We start from the raw sequence: 26,665 nt of genomic DNA on the forward strand, positions 1-26,665 counted from the left end.
AAAGGACACTCCCTGGCCAAGTCAAGGTTGAAAGGGGCTTGAACCAACACTTGATGGTGGAAGCAGAATTCATGGAAAATCTGAGAGTCCCTTCTGGGGTGGAGCCAACCAGAGGCCAGTCAGCAGAGAAGCCCCACATTCAGAGCTTTGTGGGGACCATCTATGAACAGCTCCAGTCCTACAAAGCTGCACTGAGGGCCTCAGAAAGTTAAAAGTATGACATGTCAAGATTACCAAAGAATTCCGATAAAAACCATCTGTTAGTGTGCTGTTATTTTCCTATAACAAACCACCGTACTTAACCTCATGTCAAAATACTCTGTGGTTTCTGAGTTGCATTATTTTCATTTTCCCTTCCTCTTGATCCATTTCAGAAAGTGTTTAAGTTGTCTTCAAGTGATTTTATGTATTTATGTGTTTCAATAGAAGACAATTTATAATGGCGAAAAGCTGATTTTTTAATGCCATTATCCTTGTTCTCACGGAAGAACAGAAACTATGAAACACAATAAAGCTTACAGAAGTTGTGAAACAGTTGACTCCAGCAATTCAATTACCTCTCTATTTATTCCAGAGATTAATTTGGGAATTTGTGACCCTTACTGATTAAATGTCCTTAGGAAATAATTCATTTAGTGTGTACTCACAGGTAAAGTAAAGCCTTTGGCACTACCACATATGAGGAAAATATGTCTTCAATCAAAGGCATGAACACATGCACGCTGTTTTCCAAATGGCACAAACACCATTGTAGATCACTTCTTCCATGAAATAAAGCAAATTGGTCAGGTTTCAATCTTTGAACTCATGAATTTATACCCAGTTGAAAGTACATGTGTCTTAAGAATGTCTTGGTTCTTTCTGTTGTTTTCTGTTGTTTTTGAATCTGATAGTTGAAGTTCAAAACTGAAGCTTTCTCAATGTGAAGGTCTATAAACTTTGGTTTCTTCTCCCATCCCCCAGCAAAAACTGAAAGGAATCCATATAATTGGCATTCAAATAATTGTCATCTCTGATAAAAGTATAGATAAATACACACTCTCGGAGTCCTCCTTTAGGGCTTACCGTCAAAACCATCTAACATTGCTGTATCAAGCGTGCAGGTATTTACAAATATATGGCATTAGTTAACAAAACAGTTTGAAAGATATTGGATGAGGAAATTTTACTTTGGATACAGTACTTTGCAGTGCAGATAAAAACATTTAAGCAGGTAAATTATCAAAGGTAGAGAATATCACTTTGTATAAAGGCAGATCATTTAAATATTTTTCCATTTGTAGGTGGACCATATCCGTTTATGGTAAGGATGTGTCTTTCTTTCTCACTGTTTCCCTATGGAAGCCAGGAGCAGGCCCAAGGGAAAAGAACAGGAAGCACTGAAGCAGCAACCACCTGTGTGGTGCCCACACTCGATCTGCACAGAACGGGGCCCTGGATGACACAGAAGCAATTTGTTAAGAAGTTGACTGGGTTTTGTTTGTTTGTTTGTTTTTTGAGACAGAGTCTAGCTCTGTCGCCCAGGCTGGAGTGCAGTGGCACAATGTTGGCTCACTGCCACCTCCGCCTCCCAGGTTCAAGCAATTCTCCTGCCTCAGCCTCCCAAGTAGCTGGGATTATAGGCACCTGCCACCACGCGCAGCTAATTTTTGTATTTTTAGCAGAGACAGGGTTTCACCGTGTTGGCCAGACTGGTCTTGAACTCCTGATCTCGTGATCCACCCGCCTCGGCCTCCCAAAGTGCTGGGATTACAAGCATGAGCCACCGTGCCCAGCCAGTTGACTGGGTTTTTATTTCACTAAACTAACTCTAGTACATTTTGGTCTCATATAGACAGAGCTTGAGCTTTTTTTAAACCCTATTTCTGTATATACCAGTACTTTTTAAGGGTAGAAATGCAGTTCTTCTCAATGTCATGATTGTGTGTATATTTAATCATCACAATTACAGGAGCATCAGAGCCCTGTGTTTTTTACTTGGCACTCCTTTCCCAACAGTATTTTATACAAGAGCTGAGGGGAGAGACTCAAGTGCAAATAGAGACACAGAGACATAGGAAAGAAGACTCAATGCATTATATAAATTCCATCTTTCCAACTCCTGTGACAGATGTTGGTGACTCCCCCGAAATATGGGCAATCTCATTTCTTGAAGAATTTCAAAACACGCTTTTGGTGTGACATACATGAAAACAATTTAAACCACCAGGCATCTCCTTGGTAAGCTAGGCAGTCGTGTTTTGCAAAGAAGGGCTAGACCGTTTCCTTGAACACCTGACTATAGGCCACGTGATTGTCTGTGGCTAGGGCGTTCTTTAGACACTGCCAGAAGTATGGGTGAGCCTGCGGGTTTGTTGGCCACTCAAGGACAGAACTCCCACAGAGTCTTTTCCGGAGCTGGAGGAACTTGGACTTCTGAAAGGGCTTCTCAAGAAATATCAAGATAATCACATCAACTTTTTCATCCATGAGCCTCTGATGGGACAAGTAAAATGCTATCTTAAAATTTTCAGTCTTTGCATACTTGTCTGTCATCACAAACACTGTCTTTTTGCTAAGCTGTATGCTCTGGGAAAGGTTTTCCAGAACTGGCTGCCCTGGTAACCAGTCCCTTTCCTCGAGACATAAATTAAAATGTTTCTCTCTTGGGTCTTCCAGTTTGGCCACCAGCTCAGCCAAAACCCACTCTGTCACAGCTGGGTCTTTAGTGTCATACACAATGAAAGCATCATAGCAACAGTCTGGTGATATTAGACGCTGATACCCCTTTATCTTGGCCTTACAGAAATGGTAAATATACCACACATCCCAGAAATAGAGGTGACTTGCTGTCATCATCACCATGAGAAAGAGAGATACAGATATGGAAAGTGAGAACAGAATCAGGTTAGTCAGATCTAACTCACAGGTATACAGATCCAGGGAGATCACACTCTGGCCCTTGTGCGCTCCTGGCCCCACGCAAGTCACGTCTGTGGCCAGGTAAGGAATAGTCACCTCCGTATGGTTAACCCACCAGACAAACCACACAGCATCACAGGTGCACAAAAACCGATTATGATGCAAAAGCAACATCTTCAGATTGTTGAGGACATTTTCTGGGAAGCTGGTCTTTTGGATCATCTGGATTTTATTTGAGCTGAGATCCAGATATCGCAACTGGAAGGCATCTTGTAGAAAATACTTCGTCAGACTCCTGATTTGATTATTCTTAAGAATCAGATTCTTGAGGCTTCTGGAACAGTTGGATAATCTCTCAGGGACAGTCGTCAGTTGGTTGTGGCTGAGGTCCAAAGTTTCCAGGTTCTTTAGATAACGGAGTTTTTCCCAAATGAAAGATTTGAGCCCATTTTTGGCCAAAGAGAGATTCTTTAGATTTGGAGGCATACCATCAAAAACTCCAGAAGGCAAGAAACTTAGGGAATTTTTAGAGATGTCTAATTCCTCTAATTTTAGCAGATTCTTGAATAATTGTAAGTATCTGTTATCACCATCTCTCCATAAAACATCTAAGTGATTTCCTCTGAATTCCAGAGTTCTAAGAGACTCACTCTCCATGGTCCTGCTGGTGGAGGAAGAGATGTCATTGTCGTTCATCATCAGTTTCTGCAGAACCTTTAGGTTCTTGGTAAAGTTTAGCATATGAGTAATTCCTTCTGATTGAAAATAATGGCTATTACTGCTTATATCCAGAACTTCCAATTTGCGAAGCTCTTCAAATGCTGTTGAATGGAGTAAATCAAGCCGGTTGTTGGAGAAGTCCAAATATCTCAGCTCTGCTAAAGGTTGGAATTCACTGCCATTAAGAGTTTGGCTAATGAGATTTCCTGACAAATTCAGGCATTTGAGGAAAGAAAGATGCTGAAAATCAGAGGACTTGATAAAAAATATACTATTTTTACTTAGATCCAAGGTCTGCCCATACTTGTAGCAGCTTTCATTAACAGACGTGAAAGAAGCCTCTTTGTTTTTGAACCTGCAACTCCTTGCATACTTATCATATCTGAAATAATATAATTGTTCCAGGACCTGGGGTTCATAACTTTCTACAGAAGTTCTGGCATTTGAGCAGAAGCCAACTTCACTTGAATCTCCTGAAGGTGATATTTTATTCACTGAAAGATCTATGACTTTCAATCTTTTAAATTGTTTAAACATGCTGAGGTTAGCAATTTTTATAAAGTTAGTACCAAGATCAAGAACTTCAAGATTTTGAAGATTATGTAATGGAGAGAGGTTAAAGCTTTTCAGCTCTTTGAAGACATATCCTCTGATCCGCAGAATTTTCAGGCTTTTCAGTGAAGAAAATGCTTGTGATAGATTCATAGATGCACGATAGACCTGAAGTTCAAAATTGAAAGACAGATCCAATTGGATGAGGTTGGGGAGAAAATGCAGAAATTTGGCATCCCCAATTTCTTTGGCCAAGAAGTTTTGGGACAGATCTAGTTCCTGGAGATTGTTGATGTTCTTAAACCATCTTGGGGGCACATGCTGAAGAGAGTTACTGTGTAGACGTAAAACTTTTAATTCTGTCAGCGCATCAAAAGCATTTACAGGGATCTGTAGGGGAGAATTATTTTTACATGGCGTACAAGGAAATGGGGCATTATAACAACGAGGGCAATTTCCACTTAGGTCAAGAATTTGTAATTGGTTGAGGTTATTAAAATCATCTTCTTGGATTTCTGCAATCATGTTGTTGTAGAGATATAGTTCTGTTAAAGTAGATGGCAAAACAGTAGGGACGGTTGTGACATTGTTATCTTTCAGGGAGAGCACTTTTAACTTTGTCAAGTTTAGGAAGGCATCTTTTTCTATTGAATATGAAACATAACAAGGATTTCGATAATAACAGTTTTGGCCCAGGTAGAGTATTTCTATGTTGGCCAGTTCTGTTAGATTCTCTTTTCTGATGGAAAAGATGTTGTTGGCCTCAAGGCTGAGAAGCTGTAAGCTGGGTGGAAGGCCCTGCGGTATCTCTAGAAGCTGGTTTCCATCCAGGTAAAGGGATTTTAAATAAGTGAGTCCACTAAAGCTTCTGGGTTTAATCTGCAGCCTCCTGGGGCACATGTTGCTTTTTGACCCCAATCGAATAGGTACACAGTTGCATCTGAAATCGATCTCTACCAGATGGACCAGTCTGTGAAAGGACGCTGGGGAGATGTCTGGTATGTGGTTAATGGTGAGGGTGAGGTTCGTAGTGTTGGTGGGAATACCTCCAGGAATTTCTGTCAAATGCTTGTCTGTGCAGTCCACGATCACATGGTTCTTTGAAACATCCAGAGTGACATCACAGGGCAGAGTTTTAGGAAACCATCTAGCCCCAAGGAGTTTGGAAATTAGGATTATGTTAAAAAGGATAAGAATTTGTCTCTTCAGTGTCCACACTGGAAACATCTGAAAGTGTAAGAAAGAACAAATCATTGCTCTAAAACATACGAAGAATCAGAATTAAAATTTCCCATTTGCTGCCTCTCTTTTGCAACATTTTAAAAACAAATAATTCAGGCCTTGTTTCCAACTGTCTAAACAGTAGCCCCAACCCCATGACTGTATTTGTCAATTACTGAGATTTGCAATTATTTAGTTACATAGTTAGCTTTTAGCATCTTAGCTTTTTAGCAAAATAGCTTTCAAGATGGTAGAAGCAGCATTTTCCTATTCGTTGTTACATGGAACACTAAAATGACAGAGCCATCGATTCACTGCCCAAGTCTGAAATTTGGAAGGTGAAGAAATGTTAGAATATGGATACACCCAGGAAAAATAACACATGAAGACTTCAGTGCAATTGATGTTGACCCGCTAAACCTGCCCGGGTACACATTACTTGAGTCTTTCAAAATATTTGAGTCTCAGAATATTCTAAGATTCCCATTTTACAAATGAAGACATCACTCAGCAATATTAACTGATTGGCCCAAGGTTACCCAACTAGTAAGTGGCATTTGATTATAAAACATAGATTCATGCCATTCTGGCACTGACATTCTATAATCTGGCTCTCATCTTGGATTGTTTTTGGAAATAATCTTGCAAATTATCCCCTCCAAGGGGATTTTAGGATGAGCATTTTCCCTACACATTGAGTTTACATTACATAAATTTGGAGAGGAGACAGTAATAGAGTCAGGGCACTGACTGGGTGATGCATAATCAGAGGAACCATATAATTGATCCATTAGTATACTTACAAGAGTGAAGTGGAGCTGTTAATAATTACACCAAGACTATAGGCATAAACCAAGTCTGTCAGGCAAACTGCGACATATGGGAACCTACCCATAAAGGTGGTTCTTGTGCATCCAGGTTTAGCATGACAGACACTGGGACCCTAGGGAGAAAGGCCCTAAAAGGGAATATGGGAAGTGCAGAAGAACTTTAATAATCACCTTATTACCTTCAACTGACTCTGCCTTACAGAATACTTTAACCGTGGACTTGCTCTCAAGTTTCAGGATTTCTAGCAACGTCTACTCCAGAACACTGGTTTTAGTTTAGTACTTACACATGGAGTGGTCCAGCCTGTGTCTCTACCATAGGGATCTAGCTCAGTTAATGCTTTTATCTTCCCAAGTGACTGAATCAACCAATCATGTTGATATCTAAGAAACCAAATGCCTACTTCCACCAGATGTGGTGGCTCATGCCTCTAATACCAACGCTTTGGGAGGACAAAGCAGGTGGATCGCTTGAAGCCAGAGTTCAAGACTAGCCTGGGCAACAAAGCGTGAGACCCTCTCTCTACAGAAAAAAAAAAAAAAAAATTAGCTGGGCATGGTGGCACACACCTGTAGTTCAGCTACTCAGGAGGCTGAGTTGGGAGGACCTCTTAAGCCCAAGAGTTTGAGGTTGCAGTGAGCCGTGATCACACCACTGTACCCCAGCCAGGGTGACAGAGCAAGACTCTGTCTCAAAAGAAAAACAAAAAAAGCCTACTTCCCTTAATTCCTCTAATTGGAGGTAAATAAGCAACTTTTTTCCTCCAATGCAAGATGGCTCAGAAGGGCTTTTTCATGTCTAAAGTTTGTTGGAGTTAGATGTACAAAATTGTCTCTTCTTCTTCTCACCACCCTATCTTTTCCTCCCCATCATTAAAACCATTGAGAGTCCAGTTGACCTTCTTCATTGTTCTTAACATCCTCCTTGGTGTGTGGTTTTAGCTGACATAATATCAACTGAGATCCCTCTACCCTTGGTCTACTCCAAAGCCTCCTCTCTCACTTTCCCAGTCCACCCTATCTATCAAGCTTCCCAAACCTTAATCAATCAGTTTCTTGCTCTGAACTCCTTGAAATTGTTTCCCAGGCTCAAGTGATCCTCCCACCTCAGCCTCCCAAAGTGCTGAAATTACAGTCATGAGGCACTGCACCCGAACTTCTTATTTTATTTTATTTTTTACAGTATGAGCTGAAGCTTTTTATCATGGCATCCAAAGTCTTCCATAATTTGTCCCCTGTCTACTTGTCTGGCTTACCTGATTGAACTCCTCTACTAGCCTCACTAGTCGATACACCCAAGTTCCCTGACTTGCAAGTCCCTCTGTTTGAAGTCCTCTTCCTTACCATTTTCACCCACCAGAATTCTAATTATCCTTTAAGGCTATGTTTCTCAAAAGGAGCACTCAGATACCTCAGAATATATGGCAATATGCCAGTGGGTACAGGAAGCCCTTAAATAAATATGGTACATCTTTCTAGAGCACCAGTCTTTCTCAGAGATTTAGGAAAAATGTTCACTACTCAGGGAGGAGGGGTTGAGTCAAGATAGGGGGATGGCTATCGTCCCTCATAATAGGATTTTATAGTCCCTGATAATAATATTTGTATAGTTATAGGATCCCAGGCCCTGGACCCAACCCCTGCTATGCTTTTGTCCAAAGACATAATGGGTTCATAGATCCCACTATTAGGAGGCAATTGGTAATGCTGCCCAGAGTGATACTGTAAAGCAGAGAGGGGAGTTGTACTTCAGAGGGGGCCAACATGGATAAGTGACAATCATAAACCAGGTCCCTCTTCCCATCCCATTCTCATGTACCTAAATGAGACCCTGGGAAGAAGTGGGAGGATCGCTGAGTTGAGTTGAAAACATGAAGTGATTGAGACAACAGTCCTCATACCACATTTCCCAGGATGTGCCTAGTTTGAGTGTTTTCGTGATCAGGGAAAATGGAGGCTGTAAAATGAAGGAAGTTTAGTTGTAGAAAAATAAAGTCACCTTCACCAGTGGTGTGATGATAACTGTTTAACAATCAGCTTTCCCTGATTTGTTGTCTTGATTTGTAGCATTTGTCAGTTTCTATAGTGGTAAATATTCCCTCCATGGCCAATTTCAAGTAGGGTCCAGCACACCACTGGCCTTAACACACCTGAGATAATGACTGTGAAAATTTTAGTCTCTACACACTGACATATTATAAATTAGAATGCAAATTAATCAGAAAACCTTCCCCCCCACCACCACTTATTTCTAAACTTTTTTCTCGCACCTGTCCACTTTTCTCTTTGACTATTACCACCTCCCAACTCCAATTAGTCATTAGGTCTCATCTGGACCACTGTGCTAGACTCCAAATTGTTCTCTCTGCTCCCCCTTCTCCTCTACAATTCATTCATCAAACAGCATCAGAGTGTTCTTTATAAACCTGAATCAGATCTACTACAATGTCTTCCTATTACACTTTAAATGAAATCCAAAGTCTTTACCACTGCTTATATCAAGGGTGTTCTGACTTCAGCCTACCTCTCTGACCTTGAGTCATCCTTCCCCTCCTTTACCACATATCAGCCATCTGGTCTGTTTTCTGTTCTGCATTCAAGCCAGCCTTGTAACCACCACAGTCTTGGCACTTGCTGTTTCCTCTTCCTGAAATCATCTTTCTCCTCCTTTTCCCACAGCCCGGTCATTACCACCCCTTAGTTGCCTATTCAAGTGACACATCCTCAGAGAGGCTTTCCCTGACCAACTTATCTAAATACCTTCCCATGTAAGAATAGTGATAATAATAGTAATAGTAGTTAACTTAGGTAGCACTTACCATATGCCAGGCATCATTTTAAGTGTTTTCCATATATTAATTCATTTAATCCTCACAGTAATGGATACCACAGGTCTTCAATCCCTTATCCAAAAACTTTGGTGCTACATGTGTTTTGGAATTCAGAATTTTTCAAATTTTAGAAGGTAATATGCTACATGTACCCTAGATTATGTAATACCTATTGAGTCCTGGGGCAGCATTCCATAATGAAACACACAAAATTTCCACAGTGACACATAAGATTGTCCACTCTAAGTGGAATTATTTAAAAAAAAAACTCAGTTATTTATTCTTTGTTAAAAAGAATAAAGAAAAAATTCAGTTCAGGTCAAGATCTACCCTCAAATGCATTCAGATCATATTATGTTTGCAATCAACTGAGTTAGGACAAAGCTTTTGGTTTAGAGTTTTGGAATTATAGACTATTATCATTATTATTATTATTATTATTATTATTATTAGAGACTGAGTTTCACTCTTATTGCCCAGGCTGGAGTGCAATGGCATGATCATGGTTCATTGCAACCTCCACCTCCCGAGTTCAAGCGATTCTCCTGTCTCAGCCTCCCAAGTAGCTGGGATTGCAGGTACGTGCCACCACGTCTGGCTAATTTTTGTATTTTTAGTAGAGACGGGGTTTCACCATGTTGGTTAGGCTGGTCTGGAACACCTGACCTCAAGTGAACCACCCACCTCGGCCTCCCAAAGTGCTGGGATTACAGGCATGAGCCACCGCACCTAGCCTAGACCTCTATTATTATCTCCATTTTACAGATGAGTCAACTGAGGCACAGAGAGGTATATGCACCCTGTAATTGACTACCCTGTTTGATTTCAGTCATAGCCCTTACCACAGTCAGAAATTATCTTGATGATTTATGTTGCTTATTCGTATGATGTATATTCTGTACAAGAATGTAAGCTGCAAGAGGGTAGAGCCTTTTGTGGTCTCATGTAAAACAATGCCTGGCACTTAATTAGGACTTTGTTATGTTTGTTAGATACATGAATGAAAGAATGAATGCCTGCATAAATGAATCGTGAAGTAAAGAAAAATGAAAAAAAAATTCTCCTTGGAGTAGTTTCCTTCAGTCTATACCTCCAGACCAAGCACAGGTCAGATTTCTGTCTCTTCTATCTGCCCAGGGATTTCTTGGGGGAAAAGGTTTAAGAAGCTCTGTTTTTATAATGTCTCATTCAAAAACACTTTCTTCAAAAAACCTTCTGGGATCAAACCAGACAGAAGTAATCACTCCCTCCTCTCACCCCTACTGCACTTATTACATGTGAGGTTGTGAAAAGCACTCTGGATGGAGGGTTGGAAGAACTGGGTTCTAGTCCTCTCTTGGTAGTTCATTACCCATATGCCCCTCTGAGGCAGGTTCTGTGCCCAGTAGAAGATTCCCTGCAAAAGAATGATGGACACAGAAACAACAATATGGGACACACTAAGGACCTAGCCAGTGGATCTGGACCAGACAGTGCCCCAACAATTCCTTAGCTAGTAATTGTTCCAACTATCTTGTGAAAAAAGTTTATAATACATGTTAGAATTCTACTGACTCCTATTCATTCTTTCATTTGACAGATACATATTGGATACCTACTAGGAACAGGAGATGCAAAGTCTCTGCCCTTAAGGAGCTCAAAATCCTGTGGAAGGGAGAAAAAAAAATACACGTCTAAAATACAATGCAGAAAGACCATTAGTTCCTTCCAGACAAGATGCTGCCACTTGTATATGTGTAGCTGAACTGTATGTTGTTCTTATTCCAGGTGATAGTTATTGATATTTTTTGGTCCTTAATTTTGGTTTTGAGCCTGAATTTTGATACTCTCAATTCTTTTTTCTCTCCATAGAGTCCAAAGATTGCTACACATATCTCAACATGTTTTCTGCCTTTCTCTCATCTCATAATGACAGAACCTCCATTTGTAGTTGGGCATATATCACTCTGAAAAATAATTATATCTCCCAGACACACTTGCAGGTAAGTGTGGCTATATGACTAAGTGACACCCAATGAAATTTGGGTGGAAGTGAGGTGTACAATTTCTGGGACATGTCCTTAAATGGTGGGGCTGTTCCCCTTTCTCCTGTCTACTTCGACCTGGCTTCTTGTAATATGGATGTTGTAGCCAGCCATCTTGGGCAATGCACATGAGAAAAATGAGCTAGGGATGGTACAGCAACCAGGTAGATGACCCAGAGCATCCAGATCCTTCCTTATATGACCTCAGAGAGCAGAGCAGAAATAATGGCTTGGAACTGCTGACTGCCAAGAGTTTATGAGAAATAAAAATATTGTTATGCTAAGCCAATGTCAATTGGATTTTCTGTTGCACAAATGCAAACCTAACTTTAACCAGTATAGAATTTGGAAATAAGTTACTGTCCATGAGTGAACCTAAAATATGGGATGTGGATGTCATCAGGCTATTAGCAAGACTCAGATATCAGAGGCTGGAAAGCTGGGTGGCCCATGTTATGCCATCGCAAGGTATCTGATAAAACTGTCACCTATGCTATCTTGGAGGGCAGAACACATGCCAACTGTGACTTTACTCTTAGGGGAAATGATTTGGCAATATTCATAATGATGATGTGTGTTGGTGGCTTCTTACTGTTTTTAGCAGTCTTACAAAAGAAATGAAATAGGACTGAAGTTAGCCAGTCCGCAAGCACGGCTAGAAGGAAATACAGTTTTGCCCTGGCTGCAACTCTACACTTTAAGTTGAGTAAGATATCCTGAATTTTAAGGCTTTGCAGGGTGGAAAAAGCCAACTTCTACTGTAGTTTACCCCAAAATAAAGCAGATTTAATGGATACAGACAAAGTAGCAACTTAGATGAATTAAGTGTGTGCCCATGGGCATTTTCTAAGCACTTCCCATTAAGCATTTTCTAGTAGACAGTGAAAGCCAGTCCAGGGCAAAAAATTTGATTGAAGAGTGTGGCCTTCCCCTTGACTCATGCAGCCTCAGGGTAGTTGATTCAATTGAGAGAGGGGAGCACTGACAAAGCATAGAGTCTTTAGACTTCAGACTGTCTAGAACTACTCTAATGTCATAGTCACATGTGGATCCTTAAATTTAAATTAATTAAAATTCAATCTCTTAGTCACATAACTATATTTCAAAGGCTCAAAAAGCCACATTAGGCTAGTGGCTGCTGTATTCAAGGGTACAGATAGAGAACATTTTCATCATTGCAAGAAGTTTTATTAGATAGCATTGGTCCAGACCAATAAGTCAGCAAACTTATTCTGTAAAGGGCCAGATGGTAAATATTTTAGGCAAAATTGAGGATATTATATAGGTACTTAAATAACCATTTAGAATGTAACTAATTAGAATAGTAAAACCTGTTCTTAGCTCACAGGTCATTAAACAACAACAACAACAACAACAACAACAACAGGTAGTGGAACAGATTTAGCCCATGGGTCATACTTGGCAGACCCCTGGTCTAGACCAAACCTTAGGCTGTGATAAACTTGTGCATGGAATTAATTCTAAGCAAATTCATTCCAAGTCTATATTATTTAATGCTTATCCCAATTCTAAGAGATATGCTCATTTACAATGAGGAAAGTGAAATGAATGCTGAGGTGAGACCTAGGTGATCGAGACAGAGCTGGCACTCTTAGCCACTCTGCTATTCTACTTCTTGAGATGTCAACTCAGTCATTGTCCCTATAGATGGAGAACACTTTGAGGTCCAGAAGCCTTGTTTGTCTTTACATATACTCCATCATTAGGATGCCCGCCACATAGTGAGTGCAAGCTAAATATTTGCTGAGTAAACCAAGGCTTTGAACTTTCTTAAAATCCCATAGAAGACTCACATTATACTAGTATAAATAGTAAGGCTTTTTCCCTGAAGATCAGATTTTCACTAGGTGACAAGGAGAGACCAGGAGGGTTTGGGGCCTCTGAAGGAAGGATTGAAGTGGGGAGCATCCCACAGAAGAAACGAGGATGGTATCATTGGAAGGGCACGGAAAGTGGAGCTGCAGATGGACTCTTTCATAATCCTTTTTCTCAGACGCTCTGTCCCTTTGAACCTGAAACCCCAGTGAAAGCACAGAGCTCATTTGTCTCTCGTAGGAAGAGACACAGTCAGGATGGGGCTGCCCTTGTCCTATGCTCAATAGTTGAGCCCAAGCTCACTGACCCTTGGAATGCTTTATGCCAAACAAAACATCTTTTGGCTCTCCACACCGGCTGCACAGGAAATCTGGAACTCGGAGATACCAGCAAGTTTGCATTCCAAGATCCATGCCAGAAGGAAGATTAACTGCAATGAGAAAGTTGGGCTCTGATCAAGCAGGTGAGGGAAAAAAATGAACTCACTATTTATTAGAGTAGTAAAACCCATTCTTAGCTCACAGGTTGAAAAAAAAAAACAGGTGATGGGACAGATTTAGCCCACAGGTCATAGCTGGCAAACCTCTGGTCTAGACCAACCCTTAGGCTGTGTTAAACTTGTGAACGGAGTTAATTCTAAACAAATGAACAAAGCATTTCTAGATTTATTTAAAGAGAAAGTATACCTAAAAGATCATCTAGAGAAGATGACTTAAAAGTGTGAAATATTCCTTTATTCCAATGGAAATTTCCTTCAGTGTAGAAATTTCTCCTTTCAAGCCATTGGAAAGGACCTGCTTCAGACTTAAGCTGGAACCTTAGCTTCAACTATCGTTATTTTGAGATTTAAGGGTTCAGCAACAAGCCAAGTCTGTTTTTCCATCTGATACAAGTAATCTATCTTATTTTATTTTGCTTTGGGGTTTTTTTTTTCTTTGTAATGATTGCCTAAAGACACACATCTTTTAGTAATTTGATTTGTAAAATAGCATAGTGTACCATGATATAGGCCTGACTTTGGTAATGAATCATAGCTAATTACACATGCAAATACACTGGGTAAATTTGGATGCTCAATTAGCAAACTAATTATTATAAAAATGGGAATGGGTGATTTTATACACACAGGTGTTTCTATTTTCTCAATATATCATCTCTTTAGTTAAAATGGAAAATATAGAATTTATATTGAACAGCCATCAGACCATGATTTGTGTGTTTTTTAAAATAATGGCTGCCTTTTATTACTTATGGTGTGCCAGGTTCTAAGGCAGACTTGTTTATATTACATCATTGATCCCTCATACTGAAGTTGAAAGGCCATACAAATATTCTCATTTTATTGATGTGGAAGCAGAGATCAGACAGGCAATTTCAAACCAAGATTCAGACTCATTGTTGACCAATTCTATTCAAGTTGCCTCACACAGTTACAGCAAATGCACTTGGTATAATGTGTGTCTGCATTTTGATTAATTTCCTTTTCAGTTCAAGGATTCTTGGTACTCTAATGCTTCTATTTTGTGCCACTTAGGGGTTTTGGGAGATAGATAAATTGGTTTGTTTTTATAAGAAAAATTTGCAAGTATTAAAAAATGGTGGCTGGGCACACTGGCTCACACGTGAAATCCCAGCACTTTGGGAGGCCAAGGCAGGAGGATCACCTGAGGTCAGGAGTTTGAGACCAGCATGGCCAACATTGTGAAACCCCATTTCTACTAAAAATACAAAATTAGCCGGGCATGGTGGCGTGCACCTGTAATCCCAGCTACCCGGGAGGCTGACGCAGGAGAATTGCTTGAACTCGGGAGGCAGAGGTTGCAGTGAGCTGAGATCACACCACTGCACTCCAGCCTGGGTGACAGAGCAAGACTCTGTCTCCCCCGCCCAAAAAAGGCATATTTATGTTTTGAGTGGGACCAACTTGAGGGAGAAAAAAGAAAGATATTTTTAAGATTTTTCTTAATGAATTGCATCCAATGTCCATTGTATTAGTTTGTTCTCATGCTACTAATAAAGACATATCTGAGTTTGGGTAATGGACTCACAGTTCCACATGACTGAGGAGGCCTCACAATCATGGTGGAAGGTAAAGGAGGAGCAAAGGTACGTCTTACATGGCGTCAGGCAAGAGAGCGTGGGCAGGGGAACTGCCCTTTATTAAACCATCAGATCTCATGAGATTTATCCACTATCATGAGAACAGCATGGGAAAAACCTGCCCCCATGATTCAATTACCTCCCACCAGGTCCCTCCCATGACATGTGGGGATTATGGGAGCTACAATTCAAGGTGAGATTTGGGTGGGGACACAGCCAAACCATATTATCCAGCAATGTTACGTTAGGGCAGTTTGTAAATTTAGAAATTTAAAGGCACATTGAGCTTTACCTCCATAATGAATTATATGCTCACACAGTCATTCAACAAACATTATTGAGAATCTACTCTGTGCAAGGTACTGTGCTAGATAAAGTAGGGAAATCATGATGAGTCAAACACCATTGCTGCTCAATTAGGAACCAAATACATCTGCTGCTCTATCATCAGAAGTTGTGTGTATCTCTTGAGCACAGAACTCTCTCTCTGCTGTCAGGGAAATCTATGGTGAGAAAAAACAATATATTGTGGGGCAAGGGCTAAATCAAGCCTAAAGGTGACACTGCTTTCCCACTCTTCAAACAAAAGTTTGAATAAACAACTCTTCAAGGTGGCAAAACCTATCCACCTGGATGCACTATTTTGATGGCAAGACTGAAGACCATATTCAAGATTGAATTTTACTGATTTTAGATCTGTATTAGATTCCTACCATAATGTTTACAGTTGTAGAGATCTGATTACTAACAGGAAAAAAATTTATCAAGCTGTTTTTAACTTCACGCTTTCCAAATAGCATTTTTATCTTCAAAACTTTGTAAACTTGCAAGAGATGTCTGGTTGCAATCAGAGGAGTGAGAAGGACATGTGTATAACTGGGAACTATTAGATAGCAAAAATGAGGAAGTGAAGGTAAGCGGTTTGTGTCTTGCGACAAGTTAGAAGACTGGGATTAGTCTGATTTCTCCTCGTGTTTATTTATTTTCGGGGTTAGTACCATATGAACTGAAAGTCAGATTTGTTTTCAGTCTCTCTGTCTGCTACAGGGCTACCAACTGAATTATCCTGAACCTTGACTTTCTCATCTACAAACACTGGAATTTAGCTAACTGACCTTAATGGTCCTTTTCTATTGTGCTTATTCTATGGCTCTAATGGTTGGTGTAGAGCCCCCTGAAACTTATCTGCCAGGGTCTGTCCTCAGCTGGGAGTCTTCATAACCCCCGGAACCTCAGGCTGCTACTGTTTCAAAATGGTCCATGCAAAACTTCAAACCACCATAAACCTTCTAAGAATTCCACAGAGGGAGGAAAAAAACAACTAGTACATGTTTTGTTTTTCTTTAAAGTAAGCATTATATGTCTTATTTATTTATTTATTTATTTATTTATTTATTTATTTTGGACAGAGTCTCACTCTGTTGCCCAGACTGGAGTACACTGGCCGGATCTTGGATCACTGCAATCTCTGCCTACCTGGTTCAAGTGATTCTCCTGCCTCAGCCTTCTGAATATCTGGGATTACAGACACCCGCCACCACTCCCAGCTAATTTTTGTATTTTTAGCAGAGACAGGGTTTCACCATGTTGGCCAGGCTGGTCTCGAACTCCTGACTTCAGGTGGTCTGCTTGCCTCGGCCTCCCAAAGTGCTGGGATTACAGGCGAGAGCCACTATGCCTGGCCTTATATGTCTTTATATAAAACTATTGTATTAGTTTGATTCAGCTCTCTGAAATAGTAAGAATGGGAAGAATTACATGACAATCCATTGATTTGAGAGAATGGTTAAAAATGGGAAGTTACCAATAGTAAAATATCAAATGTCCCTTAAAAAGAATGTGGTAGAGCTGTGGGTATTGACATAAAAAGCTATGCATGATCTACTATTAAGTTACAAAAACTAAAGGGGATTTTAAAAGCAGCATTGAAATAACATATAGCATATAATGCCTTTATTATAAATATATATGCATATATTTGTATTTGGAGAGAAAAGTAGGAAAGAATACACAAGAAACCTTTAACAGCAATTTCTTCTGGGCAGTGGTATGAAGGGACCTTCCCTGGGGACACAGGGACTTCTATTTTTATGTTATACCCTTCTCTACTCTTTGACTTTTTAACATAAAGAATATATTTTTTAATTAAAACTTTTAAAATCAAATTACAGAGGAAATAAAACCTCATCATAACAATGTAGAAGGAAATTGTGAAAAAGGAAAAATTCAACAAGTACTTATTGATGTCTGCAACATGCCAGGTACTCTTCTAGGTGTTTGGGACATCAGCAGACAAAATAGAAAATATTTCCACTCATCTGTAGCTTATGTTCTCTAAATAATAAGCACAACAATATATAACTGTCAGAAGTGATATTGCATGTCAAGTGATAAGTGTTACTGAAAAAGAAAACAGGGCAGAGTGAAAAGGATCAGGAATGTGGAGTAGGAATGTGATGATAAATAGGGCGGCTTGGATAGGCATCATTAAGAAGTTGATATCTAAACAAAGACCTCAAGGAAAGGAGAAAGTCATCCATATAGACATCTAGGGGAAATGCATTCCAGACAGATGAATTAGCCTAGAGCAAAGGCCCCAAGGTGAAAACATGCTGGAATATTCACAAAAATGGCAACGAGGCCAATATTGCTGAAGCTGGGGGAGTAGGAGAACAATAGGAGATGAAGTCAGAGAGGGAGTGTCCCCAAGCATGTTGGGCTTTCTCTACCATTCCATGGAAGGTGGTCTCTGCTCTGGGTAGAATGCAGATGCATTGCAAATTTTTGAGCTGATAGTCAGTTGGTCTGACTTACATTTGAGAAGGATGCTGCTGGCTGCTATGTTGAGAATAGACAGTGAGGGGCAAGGGTGAAAGCAGGGAGACTAGTCGAGAGGCTATTACAGTCATTCAAGCAGAAGTCCCAGGTGGCAGTGCTGGAGGGGCAAGAACCGGCCGAACACCAGATATGTTTTGAAGGAGTAGCTAAATAAAATATGACTTCAAAGTTCTTGGAAGAATGTAAAGAGAGGGATTAGAGACAGCAAACATTTCTAGGAGGTTTCCTGTCAAGAGGACCAAAGACATGGTGGGTAGTTCACAGGCAATACAGATTTCACCTTGCGCGTACTGGCACACACACACACACTCTCTCTCTCTCTCTGTTTCTCCCTCTCTCCCTTCCTCTCCCCCACTTGCTTTGGAGTCCTGAGTCATCACCCTTGTAAGACGCCTGGCTATACAACAACCACCATATCAGGGAGACCACATGGAGACAGAGACACCTGAGGAGCTGCAGCTGCTCCGGCACCTAGCTGTTGCGTCTCCCAGCCCAGGCATCAGATCTGGAGAGTGAGTCTTCAGGTGACTCCAGTCGCAGTCACCGCCTGACTGCCACCTCAAGAGAGACCCTGTGGGAGAGCTGCCTAGTGAGTCCAGTCAACTCCTGGACCCATGACAGAAAGCAGTATATGATTGTTGTTGTTTGAAACCATTGCATTTTGAGGTGATCTCTTATGCAGTGATAGGTAACTGGAGCAGGAGTCAGGCAGGACATATGGGAGCAGATGGTCTAGGTAGGTACATAACGGGGAGAAAGAGTAGAAAATAGAGAGTCCCCCAAGAGGGTTGGAGAGTTTTCTGGATGGAGAAGTAGAGTATGATTGCAATAAGGAATTCCCCCACCCACCACACCCCAGCAAAAGAAACCCTCACCTTTCTGTATGAATCGGCATACATGCCCCTAACAGTCTATTATATATTCTTTGCATAGCTGTTATCTGGCTACAATGGATTATTTTCAGCAGAATTCTTGGCAAAAGGAAATTTATCTTCATATGAGACTATTTGAAGCCTGGGGAACACTTGCATTTTTATAGTAAGTTAAGAAGGATTTGCTGCTCTCCTGACTTCACTCTTTTACCCAACTAACCAACCAGTCAGAAAGGTCCCTGGGCACCCCCTGGGCTACAACATGCCAGCCCTGAGAGGACCACAGCCCCATACACTCAGCTGTTCCTCCAAGCAACTTTCAAGATCACAGGGCAGGAAAAAGCCAAGTTGCCTGAGTTTAAAAGGAAATGTTGGGATCTGCATTTCTAAGAGAAAGAGTTGCTTGAGCCAAAATGTGTGAGCGAGGGGCTTTCTGTGATGGCTGGGAGCCTGCAGCCGGGGTCTGGGAGAAACCAGAGGGGATGGCTGCCTGGCTGAAGAAAACTGAGAAAGGGCATGGAAGAAGTAAGCAGTGGGGGGGCGATTGCTGGAAACCCTTGCCCTCAAATTCATTGACTTTTTGCCATGTTTATATCACACTGAACTGTTTGGTAACTAGAGATGTGTTGTGTATGTCTCCCTAGAGAATAACCAAGCACTGTGAATAAGAGAAGCTGCTGAAACGCTATTCATTTTATAGACAGAGCCTCTGCTAGGAATTTCCCAAATAGATTTATTAACAAATATCCCCTATTTGTGAATTTTGAAATATTGTTAATTTTAGTTTAATCTCTGTAAAGTACAAATGCCATGAATATCAGTTTCATTATGTCACCAAAACATTTAAGTACTAAGATGTAAACCACTTGCTTTTTTTAAAAAAAGGAGAGAATTATCATTTGCTTCCTATCATTTTAGCCCAACAGACTTAGTTTTCAAATTAAAAGAATAAAAGGATATAAAGTTGTCTTACATAAATTAGGAACTCAACAGCTATTATGCATCACAACAGTCACCAAAGACCATAGGACCCTCCAACTTATTTGACCTTATACCTTATCCTCTTGTTTTCTGTAAGCCACAGACTGACATACTTTTTCTGTAAAGGGCCAGTTAGCAAATGGTTTAAGCTTTGCAGGCCATCGGGGTCTCTGTCACACTACTCAACTCCTTGAATAGTTTCCCATCGTAGTGCAAAAGCACTTATCAACAATACGTAAACAAATATTCAAACAATAAAGCTATTTGTAAACACTGAAACTTGAATTGAATATAACTTTTACATGTCACAAAATAGTAACTTTGCTTTGATATTTTTCAGTCTTTTAAAAACAATTTAAAAAACAAAACAATCTTAGCTCATGAGCTGTACAGCAGGTAGGATATAGCCCATGGGCTATAGTTTGCCAACCCCAGCCCTAAACTTTGGTGAGTTTCGGGGATATACATTATTTATTCTTGGAGTGCAAAGGTACTGACTGGTTAATCTGTAATTATGATTTTTAATTTTAGTACAGCATTCCAAATTTTTAAATAATCAGATTGTATTAATTTAATAAATAGATTACTTAATAACTGTTTTTTTAGCCATAAAGAAATTTCCTATAGGTTAAGAGCAGAATAATGTTTTTACTTTTAAATTTGCTGAACTACTATTGACATTTTGGGAGATGTTCCCTTCTGATAGTAATTTCCCATCCCTGCATCTATTTCATATGGTGAGAAGCATTGTAGTAATATCCAAGGCTTTGTCAATACAAAAATTTGGTTTTAAATCCTTGTTCTGTCATGTAAGAGCTCTCTGACTTTCATAAATCACTTGGCCTCATGAACCTCTGATTTGCTAACTGTAAAATGGTTATAAAGTAGGGATGTTGAGTGAAATTAGAATATGCAACACATGTGTTTATGTAAACCATCATCACAGATTATCCAACATTTAGTAAGCATCTAGTATTTGTCTAGCAGGTAAGTAAAAACATCAGGAATACATGGCACTTATCAATTTGTAGTTTGCTTTTTTCATTTAACATTATACCATGAGTGCTTTCTTAGGTCATTCAGTATTATTTTAAAAAACATGATTTGATGATTACATAATATTCCATTTAATGAGTGTACTACAATTAATTCACCCCTTCCCAACATGGGACATGAGATTTTTTTTTTTTTTTTTTTTTGCCTGGTTGCACAGACTATCTTCGTAAATAGTTTCCCATGTACATGATCACTTCTTTTTTTTTTTTTTTAATTATTTTATTGTTTGTTTGTTTTAAGTTCTGGGGTACATGTGCAGGATGTGCTGGTTTGTTACATAGGTAAACGTGTGTCATGGTGGTTTGCTGCACAGATCAACCCATCACCTAGGTATTAAGCCCAGCATGCATTAGCTTTTTTCCCTAATGCTCTCTCCTGCCCCACCCTCCCCCAACAGGCCTCAGTGAGTGTTACTCCCCTCCCTGTGTCCATGTATTCTCATTGTTTGGCTACCACTTATAAGTGAGAACATGCAATGTTTGGTTTTCTGTTTCTGTGTTAGTTTGCTGAGGATAATGGTTTCCAGCTTCATCAATGTCCCTGCAAAGGACAGGATCTCATTCCTTTTTATGGCTGCTTAGTATTCCATGGTGTATGTGTACCACATTTTCTTTATCCAGTCTCATGGTCGCTTCTTTAAGAAGAGTTCCTAAAAGTGTAATCTTTAGATCAAAGGATCTGACATATGACTCAATACAGTTGAATATTTTTCCTGTGCTTTTTTGCCTTTTGAATTTCTTATATTGAAAATTATTTTCATGTCTTTTCTTAGAAGAGATATACTATTTCCCCTTTGTACTTGAGTAGGAAGCCATCATATCCAGCCTCACCTTTATTGTGTGTGTGCTGGGCTTGGTCTAGGAAGAACAGAAGAGTCTTCAGCACAGCTTTCAGAGCCACCCAAGCTCCTTAACCTCTCAAAGCCCCAGTTTCTTTATTTCTACCTCATAGGGCTACTTTGAGACCAAAATAGAATCATGTGTATCTAGCCCTCAGCATGATACTTGAGTGATCAAGAAATGTGGGCTCTCTGTATTACTATCATTCCCATTATGCCACCCCTCAAGGGGCAAAGACAGATGTGGGCATAGGTTTGCATTAAAATAGACATCTGGGTTTCTAGGAAATGAAACCATAAGCAGTTGTTTCCTTTGTAACAGTAGCCCCATGGTTAATGCTTCATTAGAACTTTGACACAAAATGAGCCTAGGAGCCAACATTCAGATCTACAATGTGTCTGATTTAAGTGACAAAATAATTTCAGAAAAAGGCCATTGACATCTTTTTCCGAGTAAGTTTTGGCATACCTAATAACTCACACTTGCATCATACCACTTGCAAATGACTTGAAAAATAGTCTATTATTTGAGCCTCACAGTGGCCCTGGAAGGCAACTGGGGAGGGATTCTAATGCCTATTTTTAGTCAGAGAAATTGAGTTTCAGAGGACTTTGATGACAGGCACAAGACCCCTCAACTAGTGACTGGAAGAGTCAGCGCTGACAGACTCTCCTTAATTCAACTTAATCAGGCTCCACTACACCCCTAAGCTTCAGCCTTTGGGCTTCATGTCCATCTTTGCATTGCCCAGTTTAAGCAGAAATCCTGCTAAGTCATTTTATTGATAATCCACTCCTCTTGGTATGTGATCACCCTCAATATCTGATCAAATTCCTCATCCCCCACCATCCCCAGGTGAGGTCTGATCACCCTGGCCTGTCTTCAGCAAGAATCCTGTCAGGTCGGTTTAGCCAGAATCCCTTTTACCCTTGATGTTTCCTCTTAGTAATTTTCCATCCATTGACCCACACTCTACTCCTTGGCCAGAAATCTTTACTGGTCTTTGGCTGTATACAGAATTGAGCCCCTTTCTATACTGAGGTCTCTTTCCACCGATTGCAATAGTCCTGAGAGTATCTTTATCTACTGTCCAAATTTAGTTTTCTTTGACAGCACTCAAGCCCGGGGATTTCCCGTATTTTATTGCTATGAGCCTGCCTACACACTTTCATCCACACAGTCATTCAGACAACACCATATGCTGGAAAAAGCACAAAGTAACTTCAGTAATTCAGTGATTTGTTATGGCTTTAAAGGCAAAAATGTAAGCTGAAGAAATGAGATCCATAGAAACCATGCCCCCAATTCAAACATCTGCTGCTCCTCCCCACAGCACATATTTAATTCTTGTAGGAAGTTGGACAGAGCAAGCATTGATTAATCTGAAATTGTGAAATGCCCCCTTCATTAATGCCAATTATGAAATATCAGGAAGCACTTTCCCCCAGCAAATAACCTAAGTACAGATTCTTCAACATTGCTCTTGCCAGCTGGTTTCAGTTGTTTCCACAAAGATTACAGATAACACTTTTTAAGGTTCTCTGAGCTGTTCTTACCATTTTTAGTCTTCTTCCAGAATGGAATGTAGAGGTCTGGTTGAAGAGAGCAGAGCATGAGAGGTGCCAAGATCAGCTTGAGATGGACCCAATAGCATCAACTAAGAGAAAGAGAAGATATCAAACTTTACATTTCAAAGACAGCAAAATACTGTAGCTTAAAGACATGCTGCGATCATTGCTTTAAAATGCACTTGAAACATCTATTTACAGTATTTACTTCCTCGAAGTTAGGTAGACTGGAGACATATTCCAGAAAACCATTTCTAACGTTACTGAAAGTCTAACTTTATCTTTGAAGAATTGACATTTTAGACTACCACATTTTTTATTTATATTCTAAAAAAAATTTTGTGCATATGATTTCAGTTCCCTCTCCTCTCCTCCCCACTTCCTTATAACAGCACATACATCTACCTACTTAAATTATCTATATGTGTTCCAATGTTTAAAATACCTTTCTTGATGGTATGGAGTGATCCTAATCTCGAGTCTTCTGAGATGAAGTGATGGGTGGCAGGAAGTGTAGAGTCACAAAGACTCCAGGCAGCCAGCCCTGGAGTTTCCAACTACAAAGATCAGGTCGGGGGGCGGGGAGAGGAGAGATTATTTAAGCCACCCCAGATATGGGCTTTGCAAAAGCACCGGGTTCCTCTTATTTCTACCACCACTACTGGGGCAATGTCTTGTCTAAATCCAAACAACCCTATAGACCAAACTTCTTTCATTTTTATAGCAGGGTTTCTCGCCCTCAGCACTATTTACATTTTTGACCAGATAATTCTCTGTTGCACCGTAGGATGTTTGGTAGCATCCTTGCTCTATACCCACTAGATGCCAATAGCACTGCCCCCTTCCAGTTGTGAGAATCACAGATGTCTCTAGACATTGCAAACTATCCCCTAAGGGGCAAAAACACCTCAGATTGAGAACCACTGTTCTATAGATATATTGCAGACATATCTAAATTTACCTTATCCTGTCTTAGACCCAGCTGGAGAGGATGCTGGTTTTTAAGCACTGGCAAAGCTACCAGTTGGTTCATTCATTTTCCTTTAAAAAAGTTCAGCTGCATTCGCTTCTCACAGTGTGGGCCCCAAGAGAATTGTTCCCTTCTTAACTGATTATTGGACATTTTGTAGGTAGAGCCAAAATACGGTAGTTATGTTTAAAGTCCTTTAATCTACATAGTCCACATGGAGAGAATTTGGATGATGTAGAGTGTGGCATGGGGACATCTGAGGATAATGATCAGGGTTAACATATACTGGGCTGAAAAGTCAATGGTGCGATAGAGCAGCTCGAAAACCAGATACAGTAATAAATGACATTTATTGAGGGTTTGTTATGAGCCAGACACTGTTATGACTTTATATGTATTATCTCATTAAATACTAAAACTATATAAAATAGAGATCTTATTACCCATTTTTTACAAATACTGGAATTCATAACAGAAGAAATATTGGATTTGCCTCAAGTCACATAGCAAGTTATACCCACGCAGGCAGTAAAAACCAAATGTCTCCTTATTAAACCACTCTGCTATGCAAATGATCTGTAAAAATCAATAGTTTTCTCATACATAAATAATTACTGATCCAAATTGGTAATAGAAGAAGAGATTCCATTCAAATCAGTGAAATCTGAAATGCTTTGGAAGAAAACTGATGGGAAATGCACAAGAACTAAGGTGGTGGGGGGAGGATGGGGACTATAATGCTTCACCTGGCAGATGCAAGCTTTCTCTTTGCCCCACCAGACCCACTGTCCCAGCCTTTTATCCTGTTCTGTGTCCCTGGAGGCTGAGCTATATGTGCTTCATCAGTAGCCCCTTGCTCACTGACTTCTGGTTGGGTTTGGCCAATGGGAGGCGGTGGTTGGAAACTGAAGGGCAGGAGGAGGGAGAGCAGAGCTGCCTCCCTCTGGCTCCCTCCGCCTGGCCCTGTGTTGGCTGCAATCCTCTAATGAAGCTCTTGTTCGGTGATGCTCTCCTCCCTGAATTCCAGTAATTGTTCCTTCTCCTTCAGCTTGAGGTCGGAAAGACTCCCCTCTGAAGTGCTGCATCATCCGTTCTTACTTCCTTAAATCCTGTCCAAATATATAAATAGTCACTTTGCTGAACTCATCAATTTCTCACTTTAACACACCGTCTGTTTCCTGGCAGGACCCTGCCCAGACACAAAGACATAAATAAATGAAGACAAATAATTGTTGTTGGGGCTACAGGCCACAACATTGTAAAAATAGAAATGTTGCTTAAATTGATTTGCAAATGATGTGTGATCCCAATCAAATACCAATAGGATTTCATGCGATACTTGCCAGACTGATTCTAAACCGGGGTGCATTTTGGAAATCAGCTGGGCCTTTTTGTTTATCACAAAGATTGGGGTTACATTATCAACAAATATCATCTCCTTTCATATAACAAAGGGCACATTACCAAATATTTGTTATAAAAGTGAGGTGTTGGGTCTGACTGGGGTAAGACCACATGTGAGGATAGCCAGATAATTTCTGAATGAAAATAAAAGGGGAGGATTTCTCTTCCATATCTGTAAATGCATTATAATGCTGTATTGCCTCCAATGGCATAATACCAGTGCATCAATGAAACAGAGAAGAGAGCAGAAATAAGTAAAAGCACATATGGGTGTTTATAAAGTCACATCAATGGCAAAATGGATTATTGGGCAACTGGCTTGGAGTTTTAAAAAAATCAAGCTATTGTCCAACCTCATTTGTCTATTTATTTATTTATTTATTTATTGAGACGCAGTCTCACTCTGTCACCCAGGCTGGAGTGCAGTGGCGCAGTCTCTGCTCACTGCAACTTCCGCCTGCCAGGTTCAAGCGATTCTCCTGCCTCAGCCTCCTGAGTAGCTGGGATTACAGGCACCTGCCACCAAGCCCAGCTAATTTTTTTGTGTTTTCAGTAGAGACGGGATTTCACTACATTGGCCAGGCTGGTTTTGAACTCCTGACCTCGTGATCCACCCATCTCAGCCTCCCAAAGTGCTGGAATTACAGGCATGAGCCACCGCGCTGGCCAAACCTCATTTCTTGTATCAAAATAAATTTCGTGTAGTTCAAAAATTTAAATGTAAGACATTGAACTTAAAAGTATTGAAAGAAACTATAGGTCAATATTTTCTCTAATCTTGAAGTAGAAAAGTAGTGCTAAGTATGACGATAACAGCAAACAAGCAAGGAACCAACAGCAACAACCCCAGAGTCTTAAAGAAAACGTTGAAAATTTGACTACATAAAAATATACCATTTATCTTTAAAGTGAGGGATGAGGCTGTATGATCAATAAAGACACATCCAGGTTTTATATGGTAAGATCCCAAGAGATTATGATATTATGAATTTAGCATATATAGTTTGCTTTCTTGCATGGTTATTTATGGTTGTTTGTTTGTTTGTTTGGGGATGGAGTCTCGCTCTGTCCCCAGGCTGGAGTGTAGTGGTGTAATCTCAGCTCATTGCAGCCTCCACCTCC

At 40.2% G+C, this 26,665-nt stretch overlaps 1 protein-coding gene across 1 annotated transcript; it reads right to left on the reverse strand.

The window, feature by feature from the left end:
• Positions 1–548: 548 nt before the first annotated feature.
• On the reverse strand, positions 549–23,799 carry LOC105478130 (toll like receptor 7). Its single transcript, XM_011735142.2, has 3 exons — positions 23,615–23,799; positions 23,158–23,258; positions 549–5,400 (listed from the first exon to the last, which is right to left on the reverse strand). Exons 2-3 carry the CDS (start codon positions 23,158–23,160, stop codon positions 2,254–2,256), a joined length of 3,150 nt encoding a protein of 1,049 aa, XP_011733444.1. The 5' UTR covers positions 23,161–23,258; positions 23,615–23,799; the 3' UTR covers positions 549–2,253.
• Positions 23,800–26,665: the final 2,866 nt, after the last annotated feature.

Source organism: Macaca nemestrina, chromosome X, assembly GCF_043159975.1.
Source record: "Macaca nemestrina isolate mMacNem1 chromosome X, mMacNem.hap1, whole genome shotgun sequence".
NCBI classification, from domain to species: Eukaryota; Metazoa; Chordata; class Mammalia; order Primates; family Cercopithecidae; genus Macaca; species Macaca nemestrina.